General features: G+C 40.5%; 1 protein-coding gene across 1 annotated transcript; it reads left to right on the forward strand.

Moving 5' to 3' along the window:
• The first annotated feature begins 3,928 nt into the window (after window positions 1–3,928).
• YY1AP1 (YY1 associated protein 1) lies at window positions 3,929–17,904 on the forward strand. The gene is given in 10 exon segments (XM_044675043.1): window positions 3,929–4,048; window positions 5,539–5,742; window positions 6,185–6,271; window positions 7,423–7,594; window positions 11,297–11,441; window positions 11,748–11,898; window positions 12,662–12,778; window positions 13,487–15,109; window positions 15,944–16,182; window positions 17,061–17,904. Coding segments are annotated over 9 exon segments (2,817 nt in total). The 3' UTR covers window positions 16,142–16,182; window positions 17,061–17,904.
• The last annotated feature ends 791 nt before the right edge of the window (window positions 17,905–18,695 follow it).

The following is an 18,695-nucleotide window of genomic DNA, read 5'->3' on the forward strand; positions in this document are numbered from 1 at the left end:
GGGGATGGAAATTCCCTTTACACAGAATCAAGACATTAGATGAGGAGAAGGCTATTAACTACCATAAATATAAAGTGAGGATGGAGACCAGTTCAGGAAATGTGAGTACTTACTGGTCCTAGGTACTGGGTATATATATATATATAAGAAGAATTTATTTTAAGTGATTAGGGAGACGAAATTAAAGTAGTAGTATTAATATTCAGCTAATCTAGGCATGTGGCTGTGGATAAGAGGAGGAAGTGGGGTGGAAGTAGAAGATTAATGGCATACAGGACTAGGATGAGTACCTGAAGATTACTGGGTTCATGAAGAGGGATCAGATCAAGTAGGCAGATGGAGGGATTAAGGTTTCACAGAGGAAGGAAAACCAGGTCATACTTAAGAGGTGAGAAGATGAAATTGTCCCAAGTATGGGTACCAGATGGAGAATGGAGGGTTAATTTAACATTCCCATTTCTAAAAAGACTTTTTTCAAAGTATGTTGACATTTCTGTTGAAATTTTTTTTAAACCCTTAACTTCTGTGTATTGGCTCCTTGGTGGAAGAGTGGTAAGGGTGGGCAATGGAGGTCAAGTGACTTGCCCAGGGTCACACAGCTGAGAAGTGTCTGAGGCCAGATTTGAACCTAGGACCTCCTGTCTCTAGGCCTGACTCTCAATCCACTGAGCTACCCCAGCTGCCCCTCTGTTGAATTTTAAAAGCTCCTTCATTCTATTTTTTTATGTTTAGACTGTCTTGAAAAGCCTGTTGCCATTTGCAATAAACTCCCTAGATGAGCAGTGGTAAAGAGTTATATTGGATGGTGTACTCACCCTCACTGTGGACCATGCCTCAAATATTCGGTATTTTTCCTTTCTTCTTTTCCCATGTCCATCTGGTTGTGAGTCACTTAACAAGTACTAATCATGTCCCATAGAATATGCATTTATCCCCTGAGAATTTGTGTTGTGCTTGTTTTTGCATATGAAGATGATGCTAGTGATCTATTTAAGATCTATTTTCATTCACTTCAACCATACTCATTGATCAGATCCCTTTGTGAACATGTATTTGTAGGATAATGTTTGAATTAGGGCATCCAGGTCAAACTAGTCCACCACTTTAGTCCAATGCCTCAATCAGCTAAGCTTATCAATTTTGCAGATGGAGATACTAATAGTATCTGACAGGTATATATGTTAGTCAATTCTAAATTGATCATGAATTATATAATTTATGGATTATCTCTAGCAAATTTTTAATCTCTGGTTTGCTTTCCTTTATCTTCCTAGTTTCCCTTGTGGTTAGCAAGGAATTCTGAATGAAGTATTAGTATAAATGAGACATGGAGGAAATGGAAAAAACAATTACATATCAAAAGTAAACGTAACAAATTTTTAATAAATTGCCTTTATATACTTCTCTCCAAATCCAAGTATTATTTTTTGCATTATATACAATTTTGCCTTCTTTATCCCACATTTTTCTTTTTTTAGCCCCACTGTCTATGATATAGCTCTTTTATTTTATTTATTTTTTTGTTTTTTAAAAAAACGTTACCATCCGTCTTGGAGTCAATACTGTGTATTGGCTTCAAGGCAAAAGAGTGGTAGAGGCTAGGCAATGGGGGCTAAGTGACTTGCCCAGGGACACACAGCTGGGGAGTGTCTCAGGCCAGATTTGAACCCAGGACCTTCCATCTCTAGGCCTGGCTCTCAATCCACTGAGCTACCCAGCTGCCCCCAATATAGATCTTTTAGAAGATGATTTTGATGCTACTTGCTTGCCTTCAGCTTTCCCAGTCTAATATATCAAACAGAACAAATATTCCCTCCAAAAGAAAAAATAATTTTGACACCAAAGGGGATCAGTAAAGAAATTAACATCTTTTGCTATAATAGGAACTCACTAAATTGGTAGCTGTAGATAGTAACTCAGGCAGGACCTTAACCTAATCCCTCTGGTATCATCATTTTTTTTTACTCATAATAAAGTTCTTAATAATTCTAAAAAGTTTAGTATTCAATTATTCTTCTCAGAAAGATTACACTAAATTATAATTGAGACTACTTCTGGGACTAGTCAGGCCTAAGTAAACATGAAGGGTTTCCTAATCCTAATAGGGAATGAAAAAGAGAAAAAACGGAAGCAAAGATAGGACTCCATTTCTTGGGCTCAAGTCCAAGTTGTCACAGTGTCATGGCTGTCCAGCAGAAAAGGAAGCCCCCTCTGGTATCATCATGTTGCTTCTAGGGAAGGATCTTGTTGTTCTGCCCTCATTTTAAGGAAAAGCATTGAAGGTTTTTCATCTGTTAGTTCAGGCAAGGAAGCAACATCATTTAAGAGATGGGAATGTAGAATGGGACAAGCAGAGATATGAAGGTTTGTGGGGAAAGCCATAACTGAACCAAGAGGATAAAGTTTCGTCATGGCACTGCTACTTTTTGAGGGCTATATGAGATCCTCCTCTTTTCCTAACATTCTTCCAAAATAGCGTGACACAATACCTCTGCTTTATATTATTGAGTCTTGACTTTTTGAGAAAAGAGGATGGAGGAATTAGGAAGAAAGAAGGGGAGAAGGAAAGGGAGGCTTCTGGGCTTCCCAGGACTAAAAGAAACCAAGCCTTAGGTCCTAGGAGGGCACAGACACAATTAGGAGCCAGGCAGTAGACTATTCTTTGTAGGGTTCCAGGTATGAACTAATCATGAAAGTATTAAAGATGTATTCAAAAGCTGACTCTTATGAGCAATATGCTCATGCACCAGACTTATGGATATAATTCTTATATTTCACATGATTGATTTCTTGATCCTTGTAACAAAGTGGAACTCTTAATCTTATGGTATTCTGACCCCTCTCTGTGCCTGCAGTCCAAAGGTCAAATGAACCTCTGGGCTGGGCGCTGACTTCTACATTGCCTCCACCTCTCTGATCTTGTAGTTGGTAACTGAGCCAATGTTAAATTCTCTACCATGTCACATGTTTGATTACCTCCCATTCCCCATTTCTTGAATCTGCAATAAAAACTGGGTTCACCTGTCGCTCGCTCTCTCAGTTCCATCAGAGCAAAACAGAGTGAACGCCAGGCTGTTAAATCCTTCCTCTCTGTGTCTTTCTTCTCTCCTTATGTTCTTTCTCTCTTAATCTTTAAATCCTTACACCCTTTCCCCCACAGTCTTCAACTTCCCTTTCAGGGGCTTACCCACGAAAGAATATTTTGTAGCTGCTGGTCAGCTATATTCTTTTTCCTTCTGAAAAACCATAAATCACTGTTAGAAGGTAATTTTAAGATGTGACATTGGCGTCTTCCAGAAATGTTGGCTGTCACTCGAGTGACCCAAGGAGCCAAGTTTTAGTATTACAGAAATACTCCTTTGCTTGTTGCTATTTGGCTAATCATTTGCACATTATCTGAGGTCCCAGTTTATAATTTCTTTTATCATATACCCCATTACTATAAATGTTTGTACATGTACCTCCAACATCTGTATAGTCATTTATAACTTGTACTAACATACTTAAGTACATTATAAAACAGACTGAAATGTCAAAAAGATAAGATAGAGATGAAATAACAAATATTTTTTAAAATTGCTTTTATTTGACTTATTAATGATATAAAAACATTTTTGCTCTCACTAAAAATATTATGAGAGCAATATAATTTAATATACTTCATTATTTTTAAAAATATCAGTTAAAATTTTGTTATAGTCATTTGAGGATCCAGTTCTAAGTTTGTTGCTGAGGTATAACCTACATAAAAGTTTTTGTCAGGGGGTGGGGGGGTGGAGGGGAGCTGGGCGACAACAATTTTTAAGTGTAAAGAGGTCCTGACATCAGAAGTTTGAGAACTGCTCATATTAATGTATTGGACAGATTCCTTTGGTCAACTTTACCTTCTTCTGTGGATTGTTCCCTGATTGCCACAATCACTGTCATGATGGGATTGTTCAAGGAGATGATGAAAGGAGAGGAAGACAGGAGGGATGAACAGGTAGTTAATGTTGGTGATGGCATTAAGGAAGACAACAAAAAGTTGTTCCTCTCCAGATCCTTGTTGGTAAATCTATAGCATGTGTGCTGGAGGGAGCTGCTCCCTTCCCCCTCTCCAGGTGAGCCTGAGGACATTTCTCCTATCACTTGCCCCTCTGCCCAGCAGCCCAGTGGGAGCACTTCCTCCCTCCCCTGTCTGGGGTAAGGTGGGGGGCTCACATGCGGGGTGAGGGTTGCCATTTGGGCACTCAGCCTCTGAAAGGTTTGTTGTCACTGTCCTAGGTGATGGTTGGGGAGGGAGGCAGGCTAGAAGCAAGGCTGATGACCTGGGCAACATCTCAGGGGTCTTGGGTGTAGAATCAGGGTTGCCTGTCCATCATGGTGCTAGGGGAGGTGATGGTTGAGAAGATAGTAGGTTTGACCTACCTGGAACATACTGTTTCTTGTATCCCCTGGGTAGCATTGGGTAGTAGTTGATGTTGGCAAAGGGCTAGAAAGTAACTTGATTTAATTCAGGTTCATCTAGCTCTTTTTCAGCTGGTTTGTAATGGAAAGTGGGTTGTTTTGATAATAACAATTAAACATGCTGCTCACCTCCTGCAGGATAAGAGAGGTGATGGACTCAGAATGTAAAAGTAATTTTTTATTGCTATCATCTTCATCATGATGTTTATCTCATGCATCCTTCCCTCTCTCAGAAAGCCATTCTGTATAGATAACAAGTAGGAAATCGTAGCACAACTGATAAATGCATTGAAAAAGTTTGAAAATATGTGTGGCGTGTAGTAACTGTGAACTTCCCACCCCCATCAAGGGGTAGTGTGGGAATATCTCCTCCTATTTCTTCATCATTTTGTTTTAGTTTGTGTAGTTCTTTCCATTTGCATCATTGTAGTTATTGTGTAGATTATTTTCCTGCCTCTGCTTACTTCATTCTGTATTAGTTCATATAGATGCTTCTCTGTTTTCATCACAATTGTTTCTTACAGCACAAAAGTATTCTATTATGTTTATGTCCCACACTTTAGCCATTTTCCTAATTGTTGGGCATCTCTTTGTTTCCAATATTTAGCTATCAAAAAAAACTCATGCTATAAATAGTTTGATGCATATGGGGACCTTTTCCTTATCAATGGATTCCTTGGGGTATAAGCCCAGTGATGGAGTCTCTGGTTCAAAGAGAATAGACATTTTAATTGCTTTATTCGTATAATTCCAAATTGCTTTCCAAAATGGCGCTTTCAATGTATTAGTGAGTCTATTATCCTACAGCCTCTCCAACATTGACTTTTGCCATTTTTACAAGTTTGCAAAATATGAAATGCAACCTATGAGAGTGTGTGTGTGTATATATGAATATATGTATTTGGATGTGGTCAATAGAGGAATTTCTTTATTTGATTATACATGTTTATAACAGGGGCTTTTTTTTTCTTTCTTTAAAAGTGGGGAGAAGAGAGAAGGTAAGAAGGAGAAAAGGTGACTTTTCAGAGAACAAATTGCTATGTAATTAAGGAAATGTCTAATTTAGTCACTTTCTGTTGGGGACAGGTTTGAAGAAATACTAAGTTGCGTAATGAGCAGAATCATGTCATAAATGAATTGGTAGCATACTTATGGGTGAAGAAGTCTTTACTTAAGCGGAAGCAGGAAACATAGAAGGTCAAGCCAGAGATGTCCAAGCCCCAGATTGACAATGACATGCAGACATGGGTTCTGAATGCAGCTCAAAGGAAGAGGCTTCAACAACAGATGCAGCAGGTGAGACTCCACTTGTAGAGGGATATTTGGACCTTGTGGGACCGAGGACAGAGGGCCAGTAGGAGACAGAAGGCCTGAAGAAGACTTCTTAATATCAATGAAAACTAAATCATAGCGTCATTGGGAAGGGATCTAAGGGTACCCACAGCATTCAGTGTACAAGATAATAGACATCCATCTTCTAACATGGTCGAGAACTTAACAGCACTCATGGATCGGGGGAATTTTCCTTTATATCCAATCTATATTCCTCATGCCCATTTCTTCTGCTCTTATATCTGGTCAAGTCAAGGAAGCATGTTAAAACTGGTCAGTATCTTCCCCAGGAAGCACAGTGTTTGGATTAGAATTGCAAACACGTGGGTGAAATCTGCCGACTTTATTGAAACAAGAACACTTTCCATGTCACTGATATATTTTGTCTTTTTTTCTCCCTCCCCAGCACGTTCAGCTCCTGACTCAGATTCACCTTCTGGCCAGCGCCAACCCCAGCCTCAGTTCGGAGGCCAATACCACCAAGATGTTTCTTGTAAGGTCCTGTTTAAACATGAATCTGAAAGTTAAAGTGCAAAATCAATTTGGTGAATAGTTTTTCCAAAATCACTCATCCTACATAATTAACATTGATCCCTTCATTCACATTAACCAGTTTTCCTTGATCTTTACCTTCGCTATTTTTGCCTTCTCTTCTTGTTTCTTCCCATATTGGCTTGTTCCTCCCATGACATCAGTTTCCTATGAGAGGACAGAGAATATATTGTTTCAACCACCTCACTGATGTCCATTAGGTCTGCTTAATTTTGTGTAGGTATGCTCCTTTTTTTTTTTTCCTTGTTTTAGCATGTGCAGTGTTTTCAGAGCTACACTTAATGAGCCACTCGCCAATCTTGTCACTAGTGATTTATAAACTAACCTCCTTTTGTACAATGTAAAAAATAACACCATAGGAGTAAGTTAAAGGAAGGTGCAGAGCTTTAAATCTTGAGATTTCTTCTATTATCAAAACTGACTTTGAGGTTGGTGATGGGTTTGATGTATTCTGTTTCTTAGAGATAGGGATATGAGTGATAAAATTGGTGAGCTCTTTACTTTTTTCCATATTAATATTTGAGTGCCTGTTTTCAAAGGGCTTTATGTACACTCTCATTTGAGCCTCACAACACCCTTAATTAAAAAAGGTATGTGCTATTATTTTCCTTATTTTATAGATGAGGAAACTGAGGCCTCGGTAAAGCAGTGCTAATAAATGTCTTATTCAGGATTTGAACCCAGGTCTTCCTGAATCCAAGTTCAGTGTTCTAATTGTATTGTGTATTGTAAACACAGACCTTAAATAGCTTTGGTCTAATTTGGAGGAGAACACATTCATTAAAGAAGACAAACATTTTCAGTGTGACATACATATAAATGAAAATAAATGACTATAATATGAACAACAAGTGTATGTGCTTCCAGTTCTAATTAAAGGAGGAATTGTAATGGATTGAGACTAATCAGGAAAGACTTTCTTAAAGGTGCTATAAACAGAATTTATTTTGTCACCGAAATATTTATTTTTCATCACTGTATGGCTCTGTCCTGTTTATAGGAAGAGTTTCTTGACCAGGGTTTGTGGGTTGCATGGTATTCCTTGTGTATGTCTGTGACACAGCTTAACTATTGCATTCTGTGTTTTCCCAGAAGGAACTGGGGACCTTTGCTCAAAGCTCTGTTGTCCTTCACCATCAGTTCAATCCCAAATTTCAGACCACATTCCAGCCCTGTAACCTGAAGGGTGCTCTGCAGCTCATAGAAGACTTTCATTCGCACATCAACATCGACTTGAGCCCTCGAAAAAATGTCAAGGAGAGTGGTGAGGTTCTGAATTTTCCAGTATGGTTCTGGGTGTATGGTAGCATCACTGTGTTGGGGAACCTTGGCAAATGGGACAGGGCTGGGAGGAGACATTGTCCTCTTTTGTCTTATCCCTTTGGGACTTTTCCAGCATCTGTTACATATTTGGGAGGGTTTAAGCCCAGAAGAGAACATGGGTGAGTGATGATGGAGGCAGTATATAGGGCAGCGTTGGCAAAGTATTGGCACACGTGCCTGGCCAGCACGGGGGAGCTGCTCCGTTCCCCTCTTCCCTGAGTCTGAGGGCTTTTTTTGCATGTCCTGCCCCTCTGTCCAGCTGCCCAAAGCGAGCACTTCTTCCCTTCACTCTCTGGGGTAATACAGGGGCTCCCAGGCAGCTTGAAGTTGCAGTTTGGGCACATGAACTTGAAAACTTTTGCCAACACTGATATAGGGGAAAAGGTCAGTGCCAAGAGTAGAGTTAGAGACAGGAGGGAGATTAAGTATAAGAATCAGGGCAAGGAGAATATAGGCCTCTAGGAAGCTGTATGTGAATTTCTGGGATTTTTTCGGCTTGCTATAACGTATATTTTACTTTGAGTCCATCTGAGTTTGTATATCTAATAAGAATCTTAATTTATATCGTGAATCGATATTTAAAAGCACCCATTTCATTCACTTATCTTTGCAAGGCAAGTGGATTTCCATTTTGCAGATAGATAAATAGAACACAGGGAGTAAGCAATTTTCCGTAGTCTGTATAATTAATAGTGGTGGAACCAGGACTGAAGCCTAACTGTCCTAAACACTAATACAAGGCTCATTCCAGTGATTCAGATGCAGTTAAATGTGAATTTGGGTCAGATGTGGCTCCAAGTCATTCTGCTTGTATTGTTTTCACAGGGCTGTGAACCCTATGATTTCACTGGTGTGGCCACTTAATGCACTCATGAAGATTACATATAACCTATCTATAACATATTCTTAGAGAGCTGTTTGAGATTAAGATAGGTTAAATAAGTTGCTTCTGGCTTCTCAGTGAGTGAGAGTCAGGTCGTGGATCTACCAGATCTTGTCTTTGAACTCTGCCATTCATCACAAGTTCTACCAAATGTAAAGTAACACGTTTAGTTCTGGTTCACATTGGGTGAGTAGGCACTTTTTTTTGGGTGGAACTAGGGAATAGAGTTTTGATTTGGCTTATTGTTCACTAAGAATAAACATATACATTAAATTCAAATCAGGATTGGGGTGGTTGGGTCTGTACCTTTATAGTTGGTTTGAGTCAAAGTCCTTGGCTTTTTTCATTAAAATAAAGTGTATAAAGGACAAACATTGCTCAAGGGCCTTCCTTGAAATTTGGCTGATAAGCATTCCAAGAGAGTATACTGGATTTCTAGAGTTAAAATGATTTTTCTTCTGGGGACTTCGAAGCATTTATAGAAGAAGAAGAAATAAATTTAGTAGATCCGTCCAGAATGACAGTGACATCTGGAACTGAACAGGCATTGAGGGACTTCAGTTGTTGAGATCCTCTCAGGATTTTCTGGTAATAACTTATAAGAGACACAGGAGAGGTTGGCACAACAATCAGACACAAAACAGTGGGATATAGGAACTGTAAAAAAGAATGGTTTAAAAAAGTTAAGACCTTTTATTCTGGAAAAGGCTCTAAGGAAATAGAGAAAAGTAGAGTACATTTATATATGAGGGACAGTGAAGGCAGGGGTATAACTTGTACTTCAAAGATATGACAAACAATTATTTGAAAGTGGGGCTAATTTTCAATTTTTTAAGGGACAAAATAAAAGAAAATGGGGAGAGATGTAAGTTGATTTCTAGGGTTGTAGGAAGGATTGAAAGAATCTACTAGTTGCCAAATGTAGCTCTTTCTATGTCCATAACGTCTCTTGCATTCAACCCTGTTTCTCTACTTATGGCCACCACTCTGCTTTAGCCCCTCATCATCTTTTGCCTTTAATTAGTCTCCCAGCTTTAAGTCTTCTCAGTCCAATCCAATCTCCATACAGTTGCCAAAATAATTTTCCTTAGATGTAGAGCTAACCATCTCACTCCCTTATCTAGTAAACTCTAGTGGCTTGCTCCCTAGTGCCTCTATAATGAAATATGAACTCTTCTGTTTTGTATATTTAAAGTTCTTCAAATTCTGGTCTGAAACTATCTTTCCAGCCATGTTATGTTAGACCAGGGATTCTTAACTTGTAGTCCATGAATTTAGTTTTAAAATATTTTGGTAACTATAATTCAGTATGATTTTATTTCCTTTGTAATCCTATGTATTTTATTTTATGTATTTAAAAATTTATTCTGAGGAGGATTCATCAATCTGCCAAATGAGCCTGTGACACAAAAAGGTTAAGAACCCTTGTAATTAGACATTATCCTACTTCCTGCACTCTCTGATCCCTGTCAAAGGGGAATATTTGTTTCCCTCCTTTATCTATGTCTGCCCTGGCCATCTCTCCTATTCATAGATTTCCTGCCTTCCTTTTTTTTTTTTGTAAAGATATTTTATTTTATCTATTACATGTAATAACACTTTTCCACATAAGTTTTCTGAAGTTATATGATCCAAATTGTTTCCTGCCCTCCTTCCGTCCTCCTTCCTGGAGCTGGTAAGCAATGATCTGGGCTATATATGTTACTCGTATAAAACCAAAGCCTAAAATAAAAACCCAAATAAACTCAAGTGAAAAATCATATACTTTGATCCGTGTCTGACTCCAACAGCTCTTTCTCTGGAGGTAGAGAGTATTCTTTGTCCTAAGTCCCTCAGAACTGTCTTGGATCATGTATTACTGAGAGTAGCTAAACCTTTTACAGTTGATCATTCCTCCTGTCTGTCTNACTTCTGTGTATTGACTTATAGGTGGAAGATTGGCAAGGGTAGGCAATGGGGGTCAAGTGATTTGCCCAGGGTCACACAGCTGGGAAGTGTCTGAGGCCGGATTTGAACCTAGGACCTCCCGACTCTAGGTCTGGCTCTCAATCCACTGAGCTACCCAGCTGCCCCCTCCTGTCTTTCTTAAAGAAGAAGCTTAATCACTATAACTTCTTCATGAAGCCTTTCCTGATCTTCTTCCTTCCCCCTTTCCCCAGGCAACTGCTAGTTTCTTCCCTAAAAACCTTGTATTTAACTTCTCTACATCTTAATCTCAACATATTTGTTCTTTAAATACTTACAAATGTCCTTGTTGCCTCCCTTAAGGGAAATAGAAGCTTTTTTAAGAATAAGGACTTTGAAAAAACATCAGGGGGGCAGTTAAGTAGGGCAGACCTGGAGATGGGAGATCTTGAGTCCCACTCTGGCCTCAGACAAGTCACTTAATTTCAGCTGCCCTTTCCTTATCATTCTTCTGCCTTGGAATCAGTAGTATTGATTCTAAGACAGAAATTAAGGGGTTTTAAAAATAGAGTTATAGAACAATATATAAAATCAATAGGATTTAAATAAATAGAATTAAAGAGTTTAAAAAATCAGTATCTCTAGTGCTTAGCATAGTGTTTGATACAGTAGACACTTAGTAAATGCTTGTTGATTGATTCCACAATCTTCTTCTATAACTGCTTTTCCAAAAAAATAAGATTTAAATCATAAGATTTAAAGACAGTTTGGGCTGAAGAATGTGTAGAGACATACTAGTTGCTCTTTGAGCCCTGATAGTTCCAGATTTCTGTGAACCATAGATTCTTCTTACAGCCACTGAATTTCCTTGTATGCCGAAGCAAGTTGCCTGGATCCTGGCCACAAGCAAGGTCTTCATGTATCCAGAACTACTACCAATTCGTTCCCTGAAGGTGAAGAATCCCAGGGACAAAATATTCTTTACCAAAGCAGAAGACAAGTAGGTATTCAATGTTAGGAAGAAGGGAAAATACACTACAAGGAGGAGCCAGACTCTCCCCTTGGGGAACAGCCAGTTTAACAGGGAAGTTAGAGCATAAACAATATGACAGATACCCAAAACAGAGAAATAAGTCCTGAAGAAGTGGTTGGGCTGCGCTTTAGCCATGAGCCATTGGTGGCTGGGGACAGAGATAGGAGAGCATAGAGCTGGGTGGAAGGGTAGAAACGAGTCTGGGGATCTGGGAGAAGAGTTTGGAAAGAGGAGGGACAAGAATTGTTTTTGAATCTGTGCATCTTTTTTCAGTTTGTTAGCTTTGGGGCTGAAACACTTTGAAGGGACTGAGTTTCCTAAACCTCTAATCAGCAAATACCTCCTGACTGCCAAGTCTGCTCACCAGCTGACCGTGAGAATCAAGAACCTCAACAACAGCCGGGCTCCGGACAATATCATTAAAGTGAGCTGCTCCCACATTTCTTCTTCTTCTTTTTTTAAACTCTTCCCTTCTGCCCTAGTAACAACTAAGATGGGCAAAGGTTAGGCAAACAGTATTAAGCGACTTGCCCAGGGTCACACAGCTAGGAAGTGTCTGAGGACAGATTGGAACCCAGATCCTCCCAACTCTTAGGTCTGGCCTTATCCGCTGAGCCATCTAGCTACCCCCTGCCCTTACATTTCGATCCCATGCTTTGTGCCTTTTGTGGGAAAGCATAGCTTTGCTAGATCAGATATGGAATGGGGACTCTCCCTCGTTGAATCATTACCTTAAAATTTTCTGTACCTCACTTTTTCCCTCTGTACACATATACCCTTCACTTACTAAGAAAGACACTTCATGTGCCTAGGGTGAGGGGCAGTGGGTGCCCTTCTCTTGACTCTGCCATTGTTATTGCAGTTCCATATGAGGAATTGAACAGTGTGACTGTCATCTCCATTTCCTCTATCACTTTCCTTTCCCTCCCTCCTCCCCAGCTGTGTCTAGAGCAAAAAAGAACAGTTGGACATTGGAACAAGCATGAGATCTCTGTTAATTGAAGCATTAATTCTGACTGAAGTACAGAAATCTCCAACTTGACAGTGTGTATGTCCTACATCAATATGTGACCAACTGGGGAGAAAAATGACCTTGATTTTCCATGTATTATTCCCTTCCCTCTGTCTCCCCACAACCCAGCTTTATAACATGAGTATTATCACTCGTGTTTCTCCTTTGTTCTCAGTATTATAAGAAGACCAAGCAGCTGCCAATATTGTTTAAGTGTTGTGAAGATCTTCAGCCTGATCAGTGGAAGCCACCAGTGGAGAGGGAAGAGCGGCATCTCCCTTTCTGGTTAAAGGTATGCTCCTTATTATTCCTCCTAGAAAGACCCTCTCAGAGATATTTCAGAAAGTTCTCTGCAAGAGATTTAGAGGGTTTAGTTCAGCCCTGCAAGGCAGCAGTCAAAGTAGATTGGCAGAAAGCTTAAGAAATATTTTCATCTGCTCTGAACTTCCAACTAGATGTGAATTTCCTTTGTGTTGAAAATGCTTCATAGAGAGGACACAATTTTATTTTGTTTCTGGCGTAACTGGATGTAAAACTGGGTATTTTGGAAAAAAATTGTTTTTAAGGTTAGTAATAGCAACCATGAATAAAAACATCTTCAGATATTCAACAAGAATAAAAATGATCATATGTCAAATAGCAAACTCCATTATTTATGGTTTGTTAAATATGAATATTGTTTAAACAATATGGTAACACATTCTCTTTTTGCTTTCATGGTTCCTTTGGAACTTATTTTTCTAATTTTGACATAATAAAAGTCTAGTTTTCCATAGGAAGGTTTTTAGGACTTGGGGAAGGAGAAAGTATCTAGCATGCAATTAGAATTAGAATCATTATTTAGGGAGTAGACTCAGTAGGAACATGGCAATGGCTGGGGGAAGAAATATCTTTATTTTAGAGAGGACTTGAAGTCCCACAAAAATGATCAGATTTCTAACAACTTCTTTATTTTTCCTCAACCTTGGTAAGAAATAACCAGTGTTTGTTGTTTCCACAGGCCAGTTTGCCGTCTATCCAGGAGGAAATACAGCATTTAGCTAATGATGCTGGAGAATCAAGAAATATGGCTGGATTTGCTGAGACCAGTTCTGAGCCAGGTCTAGAGTCAAAGAATGATAGCCAATACCCCCTGCTGCTGCCCAAGGGTGTGGTGCTGACATTGAAACCGCTGGCCAAACGATTTTCATCTAGGAGGATTTGGAGGCAAAGGTCATCGGTCCTGAAACCCCTCCTTATCCGCCCTGCCCCTTCTCTCCAGCCTAGTTCAAATGACAATACTGGAGTCCCAGTAGCCCAGTTGGAAGCGCCTCCAAGCAAAGTGGAAATCTCAAACTCCCAACTGATCCAGCCAGCCACTGTTTTGCACACTAGAGTTCCAGAGGCTTCACCTTCGGCCGTCACTGGAGGGGATGGCATACCCATGGCTTTGCCAGCTATAGCCCCTGAAAATGGGACCCCTACTCCAGCCACGTCCCAGTCCTTCCTCTCTCCTACTTCAGCAACCTTCCCATCGCCTGTTACCCCCAAACTGTGTGTGTCAGGGGTGAAGCCCCCAAAGAGAAAGTGGGCTAAGGCCTCCCGACTCTTGAAACCTACCCCCGTCCTTCCTTCTCCCTCAGTAATCCTCACTGTTCCTGCCACTGTGATCCAGCCTCTTACAGCCATAGCTCAGAGCCCTCAGACCATCCCCATAACTGCCCTTTTGCTTAGCCCTACATCCTTCATCTGTCCTTTAAACCAGCCCTTTATAGCTTCTTCTCTTCCACCCTTAATTGTCTCTGGTAACCCTGTGAATCTCCCTGTGCCACTCATCCCTGAGGAAAATACACAGGTGAAACCAAATATTCCTCATCCTCAGGCTGAAGGGGAAAGTGCCTTTCCAGCCACTGAGCCGAAAACAGAACCCCAAGAGTCGTCTTCTCTTTGTCCATGTCCGTACCCCAAAGAAGAACATAGCCCAGGGCCTCCCACCCCAGGCAGGGAGAGTCAGGTAGACTCATTTGAGGGTAACACTCATAGTTGGACTGTTGTGAAAACACTGGATGGGAGGCAAGTCCTGGAGCCACTGTCTCACACCTCTCAGAAAACCATTGATTTTCTGCAGGGGAATTTACTGAACATTGTTAAAGTAGAACCTGAGGAGCCTGAGGAGGAAGCCAATTCAACTTGGAATAGGTTCCCTGAGCCAGGCATTTGTGATGACATAAAAAAAGAAGTCTTCATGGAGCTGGATGTGGAGCCTTCATATGAGCAGGCAGGTGGTGCTCCAGAAGTGAAGAAAGAGGCAGTTTTAGAAAAGCAGGAGGAAGGTGAGACAGCAGTGTTCCCAGCCTCCAAGGGGACTCAGGGCGAAGGGAGCCCACGAGGAAAGATGAGCAAGGAGTCTCTTGAGAACATTTCCTCTGCTGCTAATCCTGATACCATACTTAGTAGTCTCCTTGCTAAGCCTGAAGAGTCATCCAGTGTTGATGGCCTGTCAGTGGGGACCCCAGCTGGGCCAGAAACAGGGGGTGAGAAGGATGGGCCAGAAGAGGAGGAAGATGATTTGGATGATCCTGACCAAGATGAAGAAATGGCATCCATCTCTGAAGAATCAGTGCACTCTGGCCCAGAGCTTCAGGTGGGAATTTGGGGTACAAACACTGTGGTTAAAGACTTAAATATATGTTTAATGTATATCATCTCTTGATTATCCCAGAATGGGCACAGGGACAGTTGGGATAGAGGATCATAGCACAAATAACCAGAAAATAATTTTACTTGGCTTTGGAATATATTGTGTGCTTTTGTTGTCCCTCTTCCCTTCCCCTTTTTTATTTTACTTAGAATGTTAAATATTTCTAAATGGCTTAATAGAAGGGAGCTGGGATTACATATTTTTTAATACATCAACTACAACAGGAATTATCTACAGAGAGACCATTGAGTTTCTTGTATATCCAGTTGCATGGGAGAGTGTAAGTAGACTTTGGAGGTAGTGCTGGAGAAGGGGGAGGCTCAGTAATAGTTGAGCTCTAAAAATTTAGGATAATAAGATCAAAGAGTTAGATTTGGAAGTTCCCATGAAGATTTATCAAGCCTAAATTCTTCAGTTTTATAGAAGATAAAATTGAAGTTAAGAAACTTGCAGAAGGTTACACGATATAACTGGGGTTCAAACTAAGATACTGACCTTAAAACTAGGGTGCTATCTTTCAGTTTCCTGGAGCAGATAATGCTAAAAATCTTCAGGAAAGAAAAACCATTTATTGGTCATCTTGTCTGTCCTGTTACCTTTAGGCAGGCTGGCAGCCATCCCCACCCATCTCCTAGTCATCCTTCTAGAACCTAAATTATGAAGCATGGCCTGATAGTGGAGGATCTTCCGTACTGCCTAACTTCCTTTTCTATTGCATTTGTAAATTTGGGTCCTCCATGAATGCAAGTATGAGCAATGATGAGAAGGGTTTTGTAGGAGACGGAGAAGCTGACACGACTGGTGTCTGGGAGGTACGTGGGCCCAGAGAGGGATTCTGAGGAAGAGAAACCTCAGAAAGAGAATTCTGGTCCTGAGGATGTGGTGAAAGTGGAAGAAATGAAAAGTCCAAAGAAAGAAGATGAGGTGATGGCTGAAGCGGGTAGAGATCCTTCTTTCTACGTTCACTTCACCTAAGGTGGTCCCAGAAGTGGAGACCAAAAGGACACCCAACCCAGGTGAGTTTGTTAGGTTCATTTGGAGGAACAATCCAGAAAGATGGCTTTTCCTTGCTCTTTATCAGTCTCTACCAAATGTTGGGAAAAGGGCTCAATTTCAAACTTGTTTGCAGGGTTTCCATTGAAATACTACCAACACTAAGGGAATTCTTCTTTTGAAGGCAAGGACCATTTCTTATACATTTCTTCTGTTCTTCAGAGGGTCTAGCACAAAACTGAGAACACAAAATTCTCAACAAATATTTTTTGGTTGAGACTCATCATATCCTAGTTTGGCATTGCCCTCTTAAGCTTCTTTATGCCAGTTTCTTCTTAAAGATGAAACTCAGAAATGCCTACCTGTTATAAGGTCCTCTTCCCACCAAACCATAGAAAGTGGTCTATGAAGCCTATGAAGCCTGAACGCAAAGAAAAAATCGGAATTTATTCAATTTGTTTGAAACCTGCTGCCCAGATCTTTGAGGCAAATGTTCTTGCCAACTGGCTATATGCTCACCCAGTCACAGGAGTTTCATTTGAGAGGGTGGTTTCGTAGGTCTGTCTTTTCTTTCAACGAATGCCATCTATTGATTATGCTAAAGCTCAGGTGGTCCTAGGGGTGTGGGGGGTCGTCCATTATCGTCACAGGGATTTTGTCCAGATTTGTGACTGTTAGTGTAAGGACCATCTAATGAGTTAACTGCTTCTTCCAGTAGAGGTCGACATCTATTCTGCAACTTAGTCTTAGCATCATAGAATTGATATGCATAGGAGGCATGACTTGAATCCAGATCTTCCTAAATCCAAAGCCAGTTTTCTACTATACCATGCCATCTAGCAATTTCTCTTAAATCCAATTTTTTTTTTCTTATTAAATAAACTTTCAATTGTGCTTTTAGGGGAAAGCACCAAAGCTGTTGGACATCTGGAGCTAGCGAAGCCTTGTAGGGGCCAGAAAGGACATCCTAAAGCTGCTCTTCCAATACAATGAGTGCATCCTAGAATGGAACTCCCCAAGAGAAAAGGATCTGGTGGGCCTGGTTCCAGTGGACCTAGCTAGCATAAGACCACCGATGCCCATGGGACTTGCTTTGGACAGATTGTCTCTATTTCCTGAATTGACCTACCTCTATTCAGATGGGCACTCACCCAGCCAGTTCTCAGATTTGTTCTTGTGCCTTGATCTCACTTTGTATTCCTATATTTTTTTCTGTGTATACATCTCACAGCTGGTCTAGGGAGTTCACAAATGGCATTTAACCCACCATGTATGATGGACTAGAATTTCTCTAACCTGGTGAGCTTATCACTTTGTCTTTGGTTGTCAAGCTTTTGCTTTAATTGGTTTGTTTGCAATAGCTGCAAGAGCAAAGCATGACCCCATTTGAAAGGTGCAGTCAGAATACTCTGTAACGCTCCAAGTTGGCTGGTACGAGTTGGTGATTTTTGCAGAAGTCAAGCTGCTAGAGAAGCCTGTACCAGCGGCCACTTTCTTGTGTGCTCTTAAAACTCTCTTGAGGCTAGAGAATTCCCAATGCTGAGAATCCTTAATCAAGAGGGACAACACTCCAAGAGCCATCACTGTTACATCTACCATTCCTCAGACCAAGCATTCTTTGAAGGCGGGTGATGTGTTATAACATACCAGGGTTATGGGGGTCTTGAGGTCAGGAGTGATTCTAGGGTTCAAATGCATGTGTTCCTCTTAAGTATCCTCATCAATAAATTCCCTTTATCAACTTAGTAGTGAGTGTGGGTTTCTTCCTTGACTCCAACTGGAATTAGAATACTGAATTGTCACAGACAATGCCTGACTCTCACACCTAGAATTTGCCAGGGCCTACAGGATCAAAAGAAGCAAACAGTCGCCTGATGCTGCTGGTTCCTCCACACCCGGCCCTGAGTTTCTCCCTACTAATGGAATACTGACCTGGCTGCTTGGAGGACATCCACAGGAAGAAGTAGTCATGGTACTCAGAGATCTCTGCATCTAATGGGGGATTCAACATATGTGCCTTTTTAGACATAGGTGTAAGGCACATGATAGTGGTGTTGATTTTGAGATGTTTTCCATAGGACATTAATTTTGAAACATTCAATAGGCATTTAGTGGTGTAGGACTAGAGATCAGGAGAGAGACTTAGCTTGGATGTCACTTTCGTAGAGATGATAATTGAACCTTTAGGAGCTGATGTAGTCACCAAATGAGTGTTTTGAGAAAGAAAAGAGCCTCGTCTTGGTGGTGTAATATGGATGGTGATTCAAGTAAAGAAGCCTGAGAAGGAACAGTCATACAAGGTGAAGAAGATCCAAGAGAGTAGTGTCAAAGCTCAGAGAGAAGAGAGTATCCAGGAGAAGTAGGTGGTAAAATAATGTCATAAATACAAACAAAAATAAATAGAACTGGAGAAAAATGAAGATTAAGAAAAGACCATTGGATTGGCAATTAGATGATTATTGACCAGAGAGAGCATTTTTCAGGTACATTATAAGGTTGGAAGCAAGACTTTGTAAAGGATTGAGAAATGAAACAA

The sequence above is a fragment of the Gracilinanus agilis genome, chromosome 4 (genome assembly GCF_016433145.1).
Source record: "Gracilinanus agilis isolate LMUSP501 chromosome 4, AgileGrace, whole genome shotgun sequence".
Classification (NCBI taxonomy): domain Eukaryota; kingdom Metazoa; phylum Chordata; class Mammalia; order Didelphimorphia; family Didelphidae; genus Gracilinanus; species Gracilinanus agilis.